This window comes from Grus americana, chromosome 6 (assembly GCF_028858705.1).
Source record: "Grus americana isolate bGruAme1 chromosome 6, bGruAme1.mat, whole genome shotgun sequence".
Classification (NCBI taxonomy): Eukaryota; Metazoa; Chordata; class Aves; order Gruiformes; family Gruidae; genus Grus; species Grus americana.
In genome coordinates this window covers 6,605,873-6,622,348 of record NC_072857.1, presented here as the reverse complement: position 1 = coordinate 6,622,348, position 16,476 = coordinate 6,605,873, and the positions used below count along the sequence as shown (strand labels likewise).

Here is a 16,476-nt window from a genome sequence, read left to right as displayed (position 1 = left end):
AGCCTGTCTGAGATGTTGTTCAAGGCAGAGAGAGAGAACGAGGAAGAATATTGAGGAAATTATAAGGCTATAAGCTTGACACTTATAACATGCAAATAAAGAGAAGATATTCTGAAGGGCAACGAGGAGCCAGTATGGGTTCAATAATATTAGAACAGAAGATAGCAGCATGAATTTTAATGATGAAGATCCTTCACAACTATAACCTTCTTATACTTTATAATTAATTATTAGAATTATACCTTGATCCTTCATTCAGGGCCTTAAACAACAGACTTATATCCCTGGCCAGAAGCCTTCTGACTTTACTGGGTTGTGTTTAGGCTCTATCTGTCAGGGTAATCAGATTGTACTGTCAGGTCTTCGCTGCTTTGGTCTAATGTTTCTCTTCTAGCTCAAGAAAAAGAGAGATGTGATTTAACACCGCAGGAGGCAGGGGGAAGCCACAGGCATGGAGCTTTAGACTGGATATCTAATATGGAATGGGAAAGAAACCACTGATGCAAAAACATGGTGATGCTGGGATACTGTTGCGCTGTTTTCAGAGAGGGAATTTTTGGAATATTTGTGCTGCTGCCATGAAAGCTAAAAAGAGTCAGACAGGAAAAGCTTCTAAAGGAAGAAGCCTAATCTATGAAGCTGCTGGTTTCTATAGCTGAGACGCTGAATATTTCAAATGACATTTTTTAACCTGTCCTCCCGAAAGGTAATTTCCATACATTAGCAATACAGTCTGAAACTTGACCATTATTCCTTAATCTATGACCATCAAAGTCCTAGGTACTTATCAAGGAGAATGTGTGTATTCCACCATACACCTTATTTGTTGGGACAAATGACCTATTTTATTGATTCTCTTTCAGAAGCTATTCTGTTCAGTTACAGATGAGTGGGGAAGAAAACTATTCTCTTGACTGACCTCTTTATTTACAGTCTGATAAAAGAGGACTATTGTGTCTTATCCATTACCACTGTCTCCTAAGAGTCTCTACTTTTACTCTTGCCAAGTTCTGCAGTTTAGTTGTAGCCAGAGACTGGTGAAACTGTAAGAAAATCAGCCTGCACACACGTCTCTGGAATGCCATTATGACATTATGTTTGAGTGATTGTAGCATTAAGAAATTCATAATTCACTGCATTACATGGAGATGCAATTTCATTGTACATCATTGCAAAAGAGGCAAAGTTTTTGCTTGTATGATTACATCTCCAAAATGTAGCAGATCTGTTCCAAATTAGATATTAACTCCTTAAAGTGTGGTGACTCCGTCTGACAACACAGTCCGGTCATGCTCTCTGAGACATTTTCAAAATACTTTAGACAAAAATTATTCTGACTTGGACGTTGCCAACCTTCATTGCAACAGAACTGAAAATCTATTGTAGGTTACTGTCAATGGTGTTGTCCACTGAAAGGTTGAAGAATTTTGGACTATCACTTGTGATACAGATCTATGTCTTTTTTTCCTGGTGAAAGTTGGCAGGAAAATGTAAGGCATCAATATTTGCACTTGTAAGTATTTAAATTAATTATAAGGGACCAAAAAGTAGAGAATGTTACATTTTGCTTTTTCTGGTTTTGTAGAAGACTGAAGAGAGGAGATTTAGAAAGGATTTTATTGTGGCAGCTGTATCTACTACTGCCTCCAAGCATCTTCTTGAACTGTCCACGTAGGCGGAGACTTTTGTGAGTTAGAAACTGGACAGGTGAAGGTGATCTGTGACGCCTTATTAAAGGCAGATCAAAAGTACATGTCCAAGATGATTTTTCAGTATTTGTCCATTGACTCTTTTGTTGGCTGAATGGCCTACTCTGGTTTGCTATCTCAGTGTAGAGGACTGAAACATTTTTTTCCTTCTGAGAAACGTCCAGAAAATAGCAGTGGAAGTCTCCGTAGATCCTTTGGTTTAGTCACCCTACTGGATGTGTGTTAGGAAGTTAATGAGGAAAAGATGAGGTTCAGTGTGCAGATGAAACCTGTATCTGCATTTCCATCGCTGCCATCCTGATAAGGGCAGCTGGGTGAATTCACAGGCCGAAAACAAGGAATGAGGTCAGCATTACTGAGCCTCCTCCTACCCTTGAAAAAGCCCCAGAGAAACAATCCAGCTTTAACTGCTTCTGGGTGGTGGAGAAGGCACAGTGATTGCCGGGAAAAGGTATCTGTTACTTGCACAGTGAGATAGAATTTTTGTATTACAAAATGGAAACCATTTAGATTAATAATATAGAAAAATATAATGATTGATAATATAAATTAATAAAATCACATACAATTTAATAAATAATATATAATGTTGCTATATAATATGTAACTGAATACATTAATATAGAATATGAACTATTATGTCAATATAATGAATAATATGTTGCTACTGCTTTCTTATCTTAAAATGTGAATGTTTTGCTCTGTTGTTGAGTTTAACAGCCGAAGTCTGTAGTCAAAGCAGTGCAAATCGAGGCTGTGTGCAGCCTTGCTGTTGATACTACAGCGAAGCACAGAATTTGGGCATACGCACCCAAGCAAGGCGGCGGTGCCGAGCACAGGGAAACCTCGGGAGCTTAAATTAGACAAAGCAGTTTTGCACAGGGGAGCAGCGTGATGAACCAAATGCCTCCTTGCCAGAAACGCACTGGTTCTGGCAGAGCGCGTGGATTCGGCCCAGCGTTCGCGTGCTGCTGGGAGATGGGATAGAGGCCAAAGGCGTACAGGAGCAACAAAAAGGTGTGACCAGAGGTTGGTTACAATCCTCTTTGCTGCTGCTAGCATCGTCAGTGCTCATCAGTGCCGGAGCTAAGGCGAAGGTGAGCCCTTCTTTGAGCAAGAGAGGCACGCAGACGTCTTTTATGTTTAGACAGATAAATAGATTTTTTCGTTGAGTTCTGCATTTGGGCAAATAGCCTCCCATTAAAACCCCAAACCAGACTTGCTTTAGGGGGTTACACTTCTATGCAAAACTTTATACCTAGCATCTGTGAGGATGAAGACTGTCTTGTTCCCTTGCTTCCTCCCTGCCTCGCTGTGAATACCCTGGAGCAACACTGTAAGACCTCGCCATCTGCTCTCTGACAATGGGCTTCCCTCTTTCTACTTAAAAAAATAGAAATTCCAACCACTTGGTGATTATTTGGGTTTACTGTGGGACCTAGGAGTTTCAGCCAGCTCCTTTTGGACAAAAAGCTGATATAATTTACACTACAGTGAAAAGATGGGAAGAAATAGTAAAAACAGAGTGACTATCGAGTGAATGGATTTGAAGCAAAGTTTCAAAGTTTAGATAGATATATAAAAAATTGCCTAGGCTTGTGTGCCTGCATAGCATAGCAGAAATTGTTAATGACAATAAGCCTCACTTGTCTTTCACAGGAACAAACACGATTTGTTTATTTATTTAATAAACTGAGTCAAGAATATGTCATCAACTAATAAATAACTTTAAACATTACCATGTTTGAACTAGAAGGCAGCTGGCACAAAGAAACAATTACACAGCCATTGGGATTTAACTGACAAAAGATTTCCATAAGTAATTACACTCTGGAAGTGTGAGAGGAAAGAAAGATTGCCCTTTAAAGGGGATAATGCCTTGATATTTTCCTCATGCCCTTTTACTGTAAAGCTAATAACATATACAAACTGAAGTGACCCTGTGTGTAACAGGCAATAACGGGTCTCTTCCTATTCTAGTTCTTCCAGTCCCTCCACGTGCAAACACTTCCAGCCATCTCGGTGGTCAGTCTGAACACGTAGCGTTTACAGGGTTGGGCTCTTAGGTTAGCAGATACGTAGGATTTCTTTCTGTGCTTAATGCCCTCTGGGGCACAGAATGGGCTGCTCCATTTCCTTTTGTCCCTGCCCCCCCCTTTTTTTACATTATATTTCAAATTATTTAATTTAAAGACTACTAATTTTGACTGACAGGTCAAGCTCAGCGTCCACATAAGTAAAAGATGAGCCAGGTTTCTCTCACGCCGATGTCGAGACCAGCAATGTCTTTGAAAGTAATAGTTTTGCTGGCAGCATAAGACAGTTCTGACAAATAAGAGGCAGAATTTAGGTGCTAATCATGTTCTGGTTGACTTTTATATGTAATAGAGTCATAGAATCATTTAGGTTGGAAAAGACCTTTAAATCATTGAGTCCAACTGTTAACCTAACACAATGTACACATAGGAGAAGATTTAATGTGTAAAGATCTCCGGTGCAACGTGTGGCTACAAAACCGTAGTAATTAAAGCAGCACTTACGGGTCTGGCACAGCATTCCTGCCCATCCTCCCGAGCACTCGCAGATGTTTGGACCTATACATTCTCCACCGTTCAGACATTTCTGCAGGCAAACAGCTGAACAGATTGACATGAAACAAGTGAGAAGATGTACACCATATATCTGGATGTTCAAGATCTGTCTGAAAGGTGACCTGCTAGGTTTTATTCCATATGGCTGGTTTCCAAAGAAGTGATTGTGTTCTATTCATCAGATAATCAGTCTTCAGGCTTCTTTGATATTTGCTTCTTAAGAAATTTATCTTTGATGACTGTCTACTGGGAGCTTTGCTATTTCTAATGCTCAGCTCAGCATCAGCTAAGGATGCTCTTCCGTGTGATACACGCGTTATACGCATATTGTGTGTTCCATGTTATAAAGAAATAGACTCTCACAGTAAAGTTTGATATGCTTATTGCATATATTATTTCTTCAGAGATCCTGAAAGAGTGAATGCATGTTTGTGTGTATATGTATGACACAGACTTCCTTCAGAATTTCTGAATAAATTATTAATATTATAATCTCTAAACACTGGTTCTGAAATCATATTTACTAACAGGACCCAGAGGGTACAAAGCCAATATTTTAGTCTGGTTTACATACAGTATGTCATCCTGATTACAAATTTATTCAGTTTATCTGTCAACACCATGGTAATGAATAGCCATGTAAGGAAAAATATTACTTGAAAATATTTTAGGGTGAGAGGTTTTTTTAATTACATTTTTATGTAACTGTAGTCAGATCTGGTAGAGTTAAAGAGTAAGAACACATCATTCTTCAAATTATGCGCCAAAATGTATCTGGTGACCTTGAGAGTATATCAGTTTGGAAGGCTTTAAATAGTTCTGTATTTTGAAATATATGGCATTTGTCTGTAAAATATAACAAAATATGTGAAGCTGTTCAAACATAAAATCAATGCTTCAAGTTTAATACTATAAAAATGAATTTCCATAACAGGATGTATAACAGACAGCTACATGAAGCAGAACCAGGGTTCCCCTACACAGCTTTTGTCCTTTGCAAGCATCAAATGTTTATAGCATTTTGTATTACCTGTACTTAAAACAGCCTTTCTGCAAACTGCTGAAGTAGCAACACAGATTCTATACACGAAGTTGTTTTTTAATATTAAAAGAAGATTACAATTGACGTTGCCTGGCCTAAGCAATAGTAATGTGTTTGATGGGCGGTAGAAGTGCTTACGTTTATTGCAGTGCTTTCCCCTCCAACCCGACGGGCAGTCGCAGACATTTGGGCGTACGCACTTCCCTCCGTTCATGCACGTGGGGTCACAGACACCTGCAGATACAGATCAAAGGAAGAACGTGGTAGCTGGGAAACGAGGGAAGACTTTACTAGAGACTTATTCGCTGCCTTTCAGAAGGTTCAATTGCTTGTAATTAAAACCCAGAAAAATAATTTGGATTTGAGGATCGGAAACACAGAGGTTTGATAGCTCCCGTAAATCCTTCTGGAAAATGCTGCGCCTTGTGTGGAAGCTCTTTCGGGGAAGCTCCAGTAAGAGCTGCCTCACCAGAAAAACGAGAGAGGCATTAATTACGATTCTCAGAAAAACAAGTAAGAAATTTTCTGTGGCAGCTGTGGACAGACCGAATACTCGTTAGAGCTTTCATTTCCTGATTGGAAAACATTCTCTCAGATGTTCATTTGGATAAGAAAAGACTTGAGGAGGATAGCTCTCACACAATTTTGGGAATGTTTTTGCATTCAATCCAGCTTAAAGACTAAATAGGTCTATTCCTCCATCGCCTTTTTGCACCATTTTTTGTTGAAGTACTTACCTTTTTACTTTATTCTTTCATATAAATAAGATGTGAAAGCTAAGTTGTTCTTTCAACCACAGGAAACCAGATGATTTTTTTGTTTGATTTCATTAGATATTTAATTGCTAATTTTTTGCATGTCAGATTAAGCCCTGTATTTATCAATATTATTATTTTACAACATCCAACAGTAAAACCCCACTGTTCTGGCAAGTCAAACATCTGCAATCCCAGCCCGCTTTGATATAGGTAGATGCCACAGGCAGAGACCTGAAGCCCTTGTCTCCTGTTTGTCCTTGCCTGTAAGCGTAGGAAGGACACGTCAGAGGCAACGCGGGTACGATGGGAGTGGGAATGCTTTGCCTTTTACATGGAAGAAGGCATTTGATAACGGGGTGGAAGACAATAAAGCTGCGTTGCATGGTAAATGGTTGGACAGGAGTATGAGTGTCAGGTTAGGAGGAGGAGTCTGACAATGAAAGTTGAGAACGCGTTTGTGTCAAATGGCTTTTGCCACGTTTAACGCTTTGTAGGCACAATGGGATTTCCCTGCGACTCGTTACCGACAGCGGTAATCAGCAGCATTCCTCCTTGCTTGTGGAGCCGGGTGGCTGCCAAACACCCAGCTCTTCCTCAGCAGGGAGCAGGCTCCGAGGGGGCTGACAGCTAAAATGTAGCATTACGGTGCCTTTATTAGGCTTAAGGTTGTGATGTCTTTTGGCACATCAGCAGTAAGAACAGAACTTGAATACTAATGCTGTAGCAATTCTGATTTTCAAGTCATCACTATGTACAGGGCTCTGAAACTACCACAAGCTCCCTTCAGACATTTATTGTAGAAGGTGGAATCCTGCAAAGAGCCTCAAAATAGGAATGATTATTGAAAAATAGCATGCAAAAATACAGCAACTGTTATTTGATGGGAGAATAGCCTTCTATTCCTCTCTTAGGTATGATCAGGCATTTTTTAGATAGGTAGATTTAAATTCCCTAATTATTCCTCTGATGCACTGCAATATTGCTTTTGTGGCTTCTCGTGTCCTGGTCTATTCCTTCAATGCAGATGCTGCTGCACTGGCAGCTTTTAGCGCTGTATCCGTGCTCTTGGTTAGATGCCACATCTGCATTTTGCTCTGTGCCAAGCCTCCTGGATCCCTCAGCACAGTGACCTGCCCTCAGGCAAGTCAGACTTACCCTTGCTCATATAAGGCTGCTTGGATCCAAGCCCTTAAACTGTCATCCTCTTTTTCCTTCTTTCTCCGCCTCTCCTGATCCATGGCGTTTGCTTACTAGGGCTGACGGGGATCTACAGCTCGTGCTGAGCTATCAAAAAGTGCTGCAACCACTAGTTAAAACCTAGGTGAATTCAAAGTTTTATGGCAACCATAACTCTGAAATAATTTAATCTTTTATTTTCCCTCTTCCTTTTTCTCCCCCTTTTGATCTCACACCTCTAATAATGGACTTCTGACCTACAATCTTACGCTGTGTTGTATTTCAATTATAAAACAGCTCAGATATTCAGAAGTCAGAAAAGATGACCCCAAACCATAAAATTTGGATCTAGATTTCAAATGACTTTACGCTTTGTGATATTCATGGACCGTAGTGTCCCCAATGCTAACTTGCTGTCCCAAAATCACACAGTTCAAATCCAGGGATTTGATTTTGAGATCATATGAAACTTGGACAATGTGTTCCCTCCACTCCTTAAAAAATAAAGCCAAGAAAAAGTAACTAGCAGCACAGTACTATTTCTTCAAATGGGTATTTCTTTTTTTTTTTTTAATTTGTCCCTTATATTTTCTGTGTATTTTTAATGTTATACAAACAATTGCATTTTAAGATATTGCTGGTTGTTTCGTAGATATCACATTTTTTAAAGGATAGGACAACAGGCTCTTTCTTCAATTGCAGGGAGTCAAACTGATGTGCTTTTTGATTCTCTCTTAGTTTTCGGTTTGTGTATAACTGAACTTGTTCCAGCTCAATTTGCATTTTAACTCAGCGAAACTCTAAGAACCAGGTGAGCTCCAGTCTTGGTCTGAGTAAAACATAACAGTTCAAACTGACTTTAAACTTGGGATCTATTCCTCTCTTTGTTCCTCTGCCTTACAAATGAACAACTATGAAAATATAGCATGGACTATCTTTACATTGTTTATTGCTTATGGCATCTCTCACTTAAGTGGTAAACCCAAAGGAGTTCAATTCAAAGTGAACTAAGGGAAGTACTTAAGTGGGAAACGTGGGCTCAGGGCTCAACCAGTTCTGAACTGGAGGGGCACTTTCTCTTCTTGGTAGGGAATTTATGCAAATGAATGCAGCGTTATCTCTCCCCTTTTCCTGTCTGACATCTCCACCTTGTTCTCCCTTTCTTTAACTTTCTTAAATACAATTCCATCTCAATACCCATCAGGCAGACTTCAACATTTGTTGATGATAACTAGTTTGGATCCTTTCTAGTCCCACTCCTTGGCCTCTGTGGAGGAGCTCCAATTTCAAAATAGCAAACAAAAATGTTACAGCCTCTCACAGGAAAACTAAATAAATTATCAGGCACTAGGAGAGCAAATCAAATTATTGTAATCCTCCCAGGCACTGGCATGACTTTGAAAAGACTCACATTTCTTTTTTTCCCCCTCTCCTTGAAAAACGCCTGGCATCTTGACCCAAAGACAACAGTGGTTTGATAGGTTTTCCACCTGCCTTGGGGACTGGCACCGATGTAAACCGATGTAAACACATTCCTGTCTTCCCTTTGTTATGGTTTGTTAGGGTGTATCACGGCGGGTAGGGAGAGTCCTGTACTATCAACGCATCCCGTGTGCAGGTTTGCTGCCAGTCAGTCAGTCAGTATTACTAAAGCCTTAATCCCATACCCCTTGCTCTCACCGTCAACGTTTCCATGCTCTTCAGTAAGAACTGAAGCACAGAATTTGACATGCAATGGAGTTACTCAATTCTATAACGCGCCACAATTCTATAAGGCCACTATTTAAAGCTGGAAAGGACTTCCATGATCTGATGTTTTCCAAAACTTGTAAGTTAGATAAGGTAAGCCTATGTTGAAGGTGATAATGCAGGTTAAAGAAAAAGCATGATTACGTGTTGTATTTCAGGTGAGGGGTGATTTTGATAAGGTAACAAGCAGCTGCGGGTGTTAAGATAAAACATAGGTGTTGCACAGAACATCATACAAAATGTACACAATTCCTCTCCGCGCTGAAAGGCATTCGCAGGTTGCTACGTTTTCTGTTTTATGCAGCAGCTATTTCTCTTTGATGGCTTTAATGCATTTTGACCTTACAATCACTTAAAATTTCCCGTGACCCTTTTCATAGCTTATCCCCTCTAGGCTGACTTGACCCAGTGAAGTGCTTCTTGCAACTCTTTTTATCAACCTCCACGGAGCTCCATAGTTCAACTGTTCAGCCCTAACATCTTTAAGGTAGACAGGCCTCCTGCTTTGTCAGCCAAAGGGAAGAATTTTCCTGTAAAATAAGTATTTCCAGAGATTACTAAAATTCTAAGGAAAAAAAAAGCAACACCTTAAATGTTGTCTGTAAAGCCAGTAGGTTCTCCTGGTGTAAGTAGTACCAGCGATGGACACCTACAGTTCCAGCGTCTGCCTTTGCCTGCCCTTCTTGCCATTGATTAACAGCAACGGTTCCCCTAAACCGTACACAGTACTATGCACAATGTCCCTTCTATGCAAAGGCAGAAGGGACTGGGGGCAAAATTAAGCACTGGGTATGCTTTGCTGGACTGCACATACTCGAAGCAACTGAGAGTAATCTCTTGTTGTAACAATCAATCACAATATTAGTTTACAGTGATTAAAAGAAGCCGGACATTTCCTTCAGACTCCCACTGCTTCGGTGGATTAGCAGATGAGAACTTTTGAAGTTGAACCTAAGCCATCTTTTGATGCAAGTACCCCATTATACCTTTTCTTGCTAGAAGTAGGTAATAATAAGTAGGGAAAAGCTTGAAATGTTGTTGAAGTAAGACAGTCTTCATCACCACCCTCATAAACTCAAAACAGAGGGAATATTAAATCAGGCTCCTAAAATCTTGGCAGAAAGGGATCCTCTGCAACGGTTCAGGAATGTGCCTCGCCGCAGCTGAACATCCATGTCCTTTCCTGACAATGAGACTGCACAGACAATTTCTTTCTGAATCAAAAATTACCTGTCATCACGTATCCTGTGCCATGCTGCTGATGAGGAGACATGCATCACGCTGCAGTGCTGATTACAAGATGTAGTTTTCAAGACAACTTTTTTTTTTTTTTTTTTTTTTTAATGCCCTGTAGAAGCTGAGAAAATCGACCTGCTTCTGGATGCGTTCTGCCTTTGGATGGAAGTGAGAAAATAGCCTTGAGCAGTAACATCTGTGTGGGCCAGCTAAGGTAATGCATCAGGCTGTAGCTTACTGACAAAGAACACAGCAATGCGGCCAAAAGTACACCTACAGGTAGATATACACTTCAACATATCCTTTAAGTCACCATCCCTGTGCTGTCATTTATATGTGATTCGCAGGCACTGCTTTTATATTTCTGGCTGGCATTGGTTTTGGACTGACTTCTCTGTGGGTCTAGTGCATAATTGGACTTGCTCTCTCCCTACTGCTCTTTTGAGAAGCAGGAAGCTTGATCAGTCGCAGTTTTGGCTTTTGTATGTGTACATGTTGTTTTAATGTTCGTTTTCTCCTTTCCACTTAGTGGTTATCTTGATTTGGTGTGACATTCTCAAAACCAGAGAGCTGTAGCTGGGGAGATACGACACAGTAAGGACACAGAGCACGGGACGGATTTAAAAATAACACCGACTGGTCTTGTCAGGAAAATACAGATGACAGAACTCAAGCCAAGAACAAAAATGAAACCAGTAGATGTGAAAGCAGTGGGTTTTGTGTTAAAACTGGCACTTCCAGTACTTTTCCAAGGTTTATAGGGTATATACATCACTTATTGATAAAACAGAAAAACTGAGGAGAAGGTCTGCGCCAGGAATGGCACAACCATGAGACTGCAGCCTTAAAATGTAGGGATGTTGCTGGTCTTTTTCATAGGACCAGAACTGGAAGGTCAGGCCAGCAGTTTCACGAGATAACACAGTTCGATGGATCGACTGGAAAGGAATTTCCCCATCTCTCCAGATGCGTTCTGCATCCCAGCAGCACTGCTTGAATGAAACATTATCCTGACTGCAATAAGGAAACAACTGGTTGGATGCTTCTAGGCTCCAAATAAAGATTTGATCTTGCTGAATGATCTTTAATGCTTCGAAAAAATGAATCACGAAATGGAGGTGTTCTGGCCAAAAAGAGTGTTTCTAACAAGGGGCACCATTGTTTGGATTCCGCTGCCCTGACACTAGCAGAAACTGGTTGAGGTAAAAAATGTCATTCTCCGTTTTAGAGGGTATAACTGATGCTCAACAGATCATTAGCGAGATGGATGTACCAATATATCTGCTGCTGTGAAGGTCCCAAATGCACATAGCACTGAAAAACATGTTACGGATTCGGGACAATAGCAATTTCTAGTGCCTTTTTTTCCCCCTGTTTCCAAGGGCAGTAAGGAACTAGTTTTGCCCGTGCTGAGTTTTAGGCACGTATGATGTTCCAGAGCTTGATTTTCTCTGAAATTCCTCATCTATGTTGATTCGGATAAAGAAATAACTTTCTCTCCACGTACTATCAGAGTAACCTCGGATGTATGATGTACTGAATGCCAGTAATTATAGTCACAGGTTAAATTTTAAAAGGAAGGAATTTTTGTCATGAAAAAAAATTTTTTGCAAGTTTAGTGCAAGGTTCTTCTAAAATTTGGATCCTTATCCATATCAAGCTACCAATCATTTTGAGGTTTGCTCATCCCTATTTCTCGCTTCATGTATCTCTGACAGAGATGCAAAGCACTCCTTCAATAAATTACCTTTCTGAATAGTAAAAATAATCTGGTAGAAACCTCTGAGGGTTGCAGTGCGGGAGAACAAATTGCTACAAGACACAGAGGGAGCTGTAAATGTAATTGTGGTGGGTGTGGTGACAGTTTGCATTTATAATATATTCACTTTACCACACGGCTTGAGCAATATGAGTTATTTTACATGACCTCGCACACATTTCAGAAGAAAAAACGCTCTGAAAAATTGTAGACCGTATAGATAGCAGTGCAACGCCAGTGCTTTGTCTAATTGTGTCTGGTCTTCGCTGTGATGCGTGCTCTGGTATACCTATGGGGCCTTTTAGAGTTATTAAAGCAGGAGATAAATCTAATTTAGGTATTAGTTTAGGGAAAAAACACGGGAAAAATAATGAATATCGAATGGCAAAACTACTGAGATGCTAGACTAAACTCTAGGAAACTAATGAGGGATTGTCACTCCAACACAGAGAGGGGACTCTCCACCCTCCTTGGACTCAAATATTTCTCCCTCTGGGTCTCCTGATCTTCATTTTGCCTATTGAAACTCTTTCTAGAGATACAGTGGTACGATGTTTGGATAGCTGCAAAATATTGCAGCATCTTTCAGAATGAAGGCTACTATAAACAAAATAAGCACGTGCAGGTGCATATTTATATATTTGGGGAATATTCTGCTAGGAGCTGTCAGATTTTGAGATCATTAGCAAAACCTTTTTCTCGTTTACTGGTTGGTTTTAGTCTGACTGCAACACTGTTAATTTGAAAGAGACTATAGCTATATACTTTATTCTCATCTTTGCAACTGTTAGTCTATAATTAATGTGGGGAATTGTAAAGTATACTCTCAGCACAGCTTATATTCCCATCTTGTAAGGGTCTTGGGTTTGGTAACGTTTTCTCTTCATTGAAGAACGCTCTGTGTTTTATTAGGTCAGTGAACCATTGCAGTGTGTGTATCAATCGTTCTGTTGAGCTGCTTTCTTGTCATGCCTGAATAAGAAGTGAAAGAGGATTCTCATATACATTGTTTTCCTCTGTCGATTGTTTTTGCAGCTTCTGCGCTTGCAGTGTAACCAACCCACCGTTTAGGCACGTTTCCATTGCGCCGAGTGGGCTAAGCCGTTGCCTATGCTTGATGCAATTTGGTTTATTTTCATCTGTACAAAGGCAAAGGGAGATTCAGGTGGAGTAACCGAGTCCCAAGCCAAGAAGAAGACCAGCCACAGGCCACTGTGGTTCAGCTGATAACCCAGCCGAAGAGCGAGGACCTCAAGGTGGGAGACGGGTCAGGGGGTTCAGAAGAGGACTGCTGTCTGCATTGGCACTGCACTAATCTGTCTGTCATCCTGTTATTATCTGTCTTAGAAAGTAAGCTAAGGCTTATTTGGGAATCGATGCTGGAGAGGATTGTCTTGGCAATGTCTTTTTGTGGATAAACAGGCACTGTTAATCTCTGGAATTGTCCATCCTCTGGGCTTTTCAAGTGGTAGATCCCATGTCCCTTTTTTAAGAGACATTTTAAAAATATTTTATTTAAAAATACACCCACAAAAGTATTGTTTCTTAAATAAATTAGTGGCAAAAAAGCACTTATCCTCACACAGCAGCCTACTGCAAAGAGAGATGCATTAATTCAGGAATCACTGCTCTTTTACTTTATGTATGCGTTTACATACAGCAGTAGATCTGACATGTTTCTTTAGTGCCTTTAAGATACAAGTAAAGAAATACTGGCTCAAAACCTAGATTTTCTACTCTAGTAAAATTCCTGCTGTAGTCTGTGAATGTTTTGCTTATGGAATGAATAAAAATTTAATAAGGCTTTTGGGCTTATTTAGGATATATATTCAGTTCTTACCCAGATATATTCTTGTTCTCTTCCTGCAAAATAAATTTAGACAACTGCATGTGCTCAAAACCCCTATTAAAATAAATGCATCAGCTACATATATATGAACAAAATGTAGCTTTTAAGACAGGCCAACTAATGGTTTTGTCACAAATCCTTACTAAGAGTGAGCAGAGAGGAGCACTGCTCCGAGAGCAGACCACAAACCAGGCTGTGCCTTGAGTCACCGTCTCCCATCTGGCTCTCTCCCTTTCTGCAGGAAGTCAGAGCTCTCCCCGTTCCCCCGGGCAAGATGCATGGATCATGTTGTGTTCAGCTGAATGGGAAAGACAATAGTAGCTTTGATTATTTTTTTTTTTCTCTTTGTCTCGTGGTGTATTTCCTGCCCGAGGAAGGAAGATGACATCCAGTATGAACATATTCTATTACATGGGCTGGAAAATCAAGTAAGAACTGAGACCAGTGTTTCTTTTTCCTGTGTCTCCAGACTGTGCACCAACCACTCAACAAGCCAACCTGCCGATCTTTCTACTTCTGTTGCAAAACTAATGCTTTTAGCAGTAAGTTACACATCTCTCTGCTATGAGCGTCTGTTTATTTGTTTCCAGACACCCACCGTCCGAGGATATTGGCCACCCAGAAATCTTAGACAAATAGTTGTTGCCTTTAAGCATATCCTTGACAGATGAAAAGCAAGTCTAACTCGAATGATTACTCCAACCATTTAGATGAGATATGTGGATTGTTCCCTGCTCAGTTGTGTGGGAGGGTACGCTGGACCTCTGGTTTGCAAACGGGCTGATTTTATACAGCTTAAGTCAATCTGCCTATTCAGTGAAGGTAGTCCACAGAATATATCACCCGTTGTCAAGATGACAACTCGGTAGAAGTCTAATTTGTTGAGCAGTAAAACTTACTGCTTATGCAGCTGGCAAGGCAGTGATCTACAGAAACATTACATGGGAAGGCTGGAATATGGGAAATCAGTGACTTTCACAACATGACACTGCTTAGCAGAAAGCTGCCTTTGAAACTCAGTGTTCACATTTCCAATCAGTTTGCCTCCAGCTCTCATGCAAGGAAAGTCCTCATGGTACCGGGAAGGAAAAAGAGACGGGGGGAAGAGTAGCAAGCAGAGCTGGAAGAATAAACATGAGTTATATTGTGCACTGTGTTTCGGCTATAAATCCTACCTGCAGGAATTACTGAAATGGAGAAATAGTTATCTACTAAGATCCAAAGTCCCAATGTCAGCGCGATGATTTATGTGATACAAAGCCGGCAGGATTTGGCCTGACGCGATAAAATAGATGCATGCAGAAGCATGGTCTCTGTGTTAAACCGTGAACTCCAGCTAGCTGGCTGCGCGATGAGTGGCAAGAAGGTACGCTGCCGTAAGAGAGGCCGGGGTCAGGCTCCAGGTGTGCTTGGTATTCCGGAGAAGGGAGGAGGAGGATGTTCAGCACTGTTCTCCTGTGACCTTTGCTTGCTGACGAGCTCCAGAGGGAGCTGTGGCTTGCCTTTTTGCTCAGAGCTGAACTCACTGGAAGCAGATAGCAGCAGAGAAGGGATAAGCGTGCGGTCCCATGAATCCCTCTTTTTTTCCCCTTCTCTTGGCTCCAACCGTTCATAAGAAAACTCAGCCTTTAACAGCGTTCCTTTCTTCAGAGTTGTTTGTAAAGCAGTCCTACGACAATACAGCCAGTAAATAAATGAAACCTAATCTATTTTCTTTGTTTATAATTTTTGTGAGGATGTAGTAGAAATCAGTGTGAAAGCCTCACGAACAGGAGCGATATCCCAGGATCACTACAGCCGTGCATTTTTTCAAAAGGGAATTTAAAACCACACGCGAATAGCTTTTCTTTAGCATTAACGCCGAGTATGTTTGTTTGATGCAAAGTTGATCCAGAAATATATTTTATTTTGAGGTACTGCCAGCGTTTGCCTCTTTCCGCTCAACAAGACTGATGATACTGAAAACAATGCGTAGCAAGCAAGGATACAAGGTTGTACACTTGCTGAGGCATAACCATACATTTCACTGTCAGCTCTGACACCCGCTCGTCCTGGGTGTGGGTGTCTGGTTTGCATAATCACCAGGCAGTTATTTATCAGTAAACACACCAGGCAAAGCCTTATATTTCAGCTGGCAGCCAATCGGACCTGGTTGATTTACACGGGGTTTTTTTTTTTTTGAGATGATGTTTATTTACATACAAACCAAACACAAACTTTCAAGCTGAATGCCTTTCTCCGCACACTAAGGAAGCGAAGAACGGTAAGCCCGAACGGCAAAGGCACGGTGCTGCCACTCCGTCCTGCACATTTTTGGCTGTCAGGCATACCAGTTTGGGTTCAGTTTAGAAATAACCTGTCTTTGATTGACTGCCGTGGCTTTTAGTTTTAATTATCTCCTTCCATTGAGAATCTAAATTTGCAAAAGCAAATAGAAGGTTTTGTTTTTCTGCCCACGCAGGTGAGATATTAAGGGGGAAAGAGGAATATCTAAAAGCAGTAGAAACAACGCCAAAATATCCAAGGGATAAGCGACCAAAACCTGATTGGACTTGTTCTTATCTTTCCCTCTAAACACTGTTCCTGCCTAAAAAAAATCTTGATAAA

General features: G+C 40.7%; 1 protein-coding gene across 1 annotated transcript in view; it reads right to left on the bottom strand.

Annotated features, from left to right (window-relative positions):
- The window catches only part of LOC129208032 (von Willebrand factor D and EGF domain-containing protein-like), a 184,253-nt gene that overhangs the window by 11,494 nt on the left and 156,283 nt on the right, over positions 1-16,476 (bottom strand). The window contains exons 26-27 of the mRNA XM_054830120.1: positions 5,481-5,576; positions 4,250-4,345 (exon numbers count right to left, since the gene is read on the bottom strand). Coding sequence (XP_054686095.1) covers positions 4,250-4,345; positions 5,481-5,576 — 192 coding nt within the window. The remainder of the gene's footprint in view (positions 1-4,249; positions 4,346-5,480; positions 5,577-16,476) is intronic.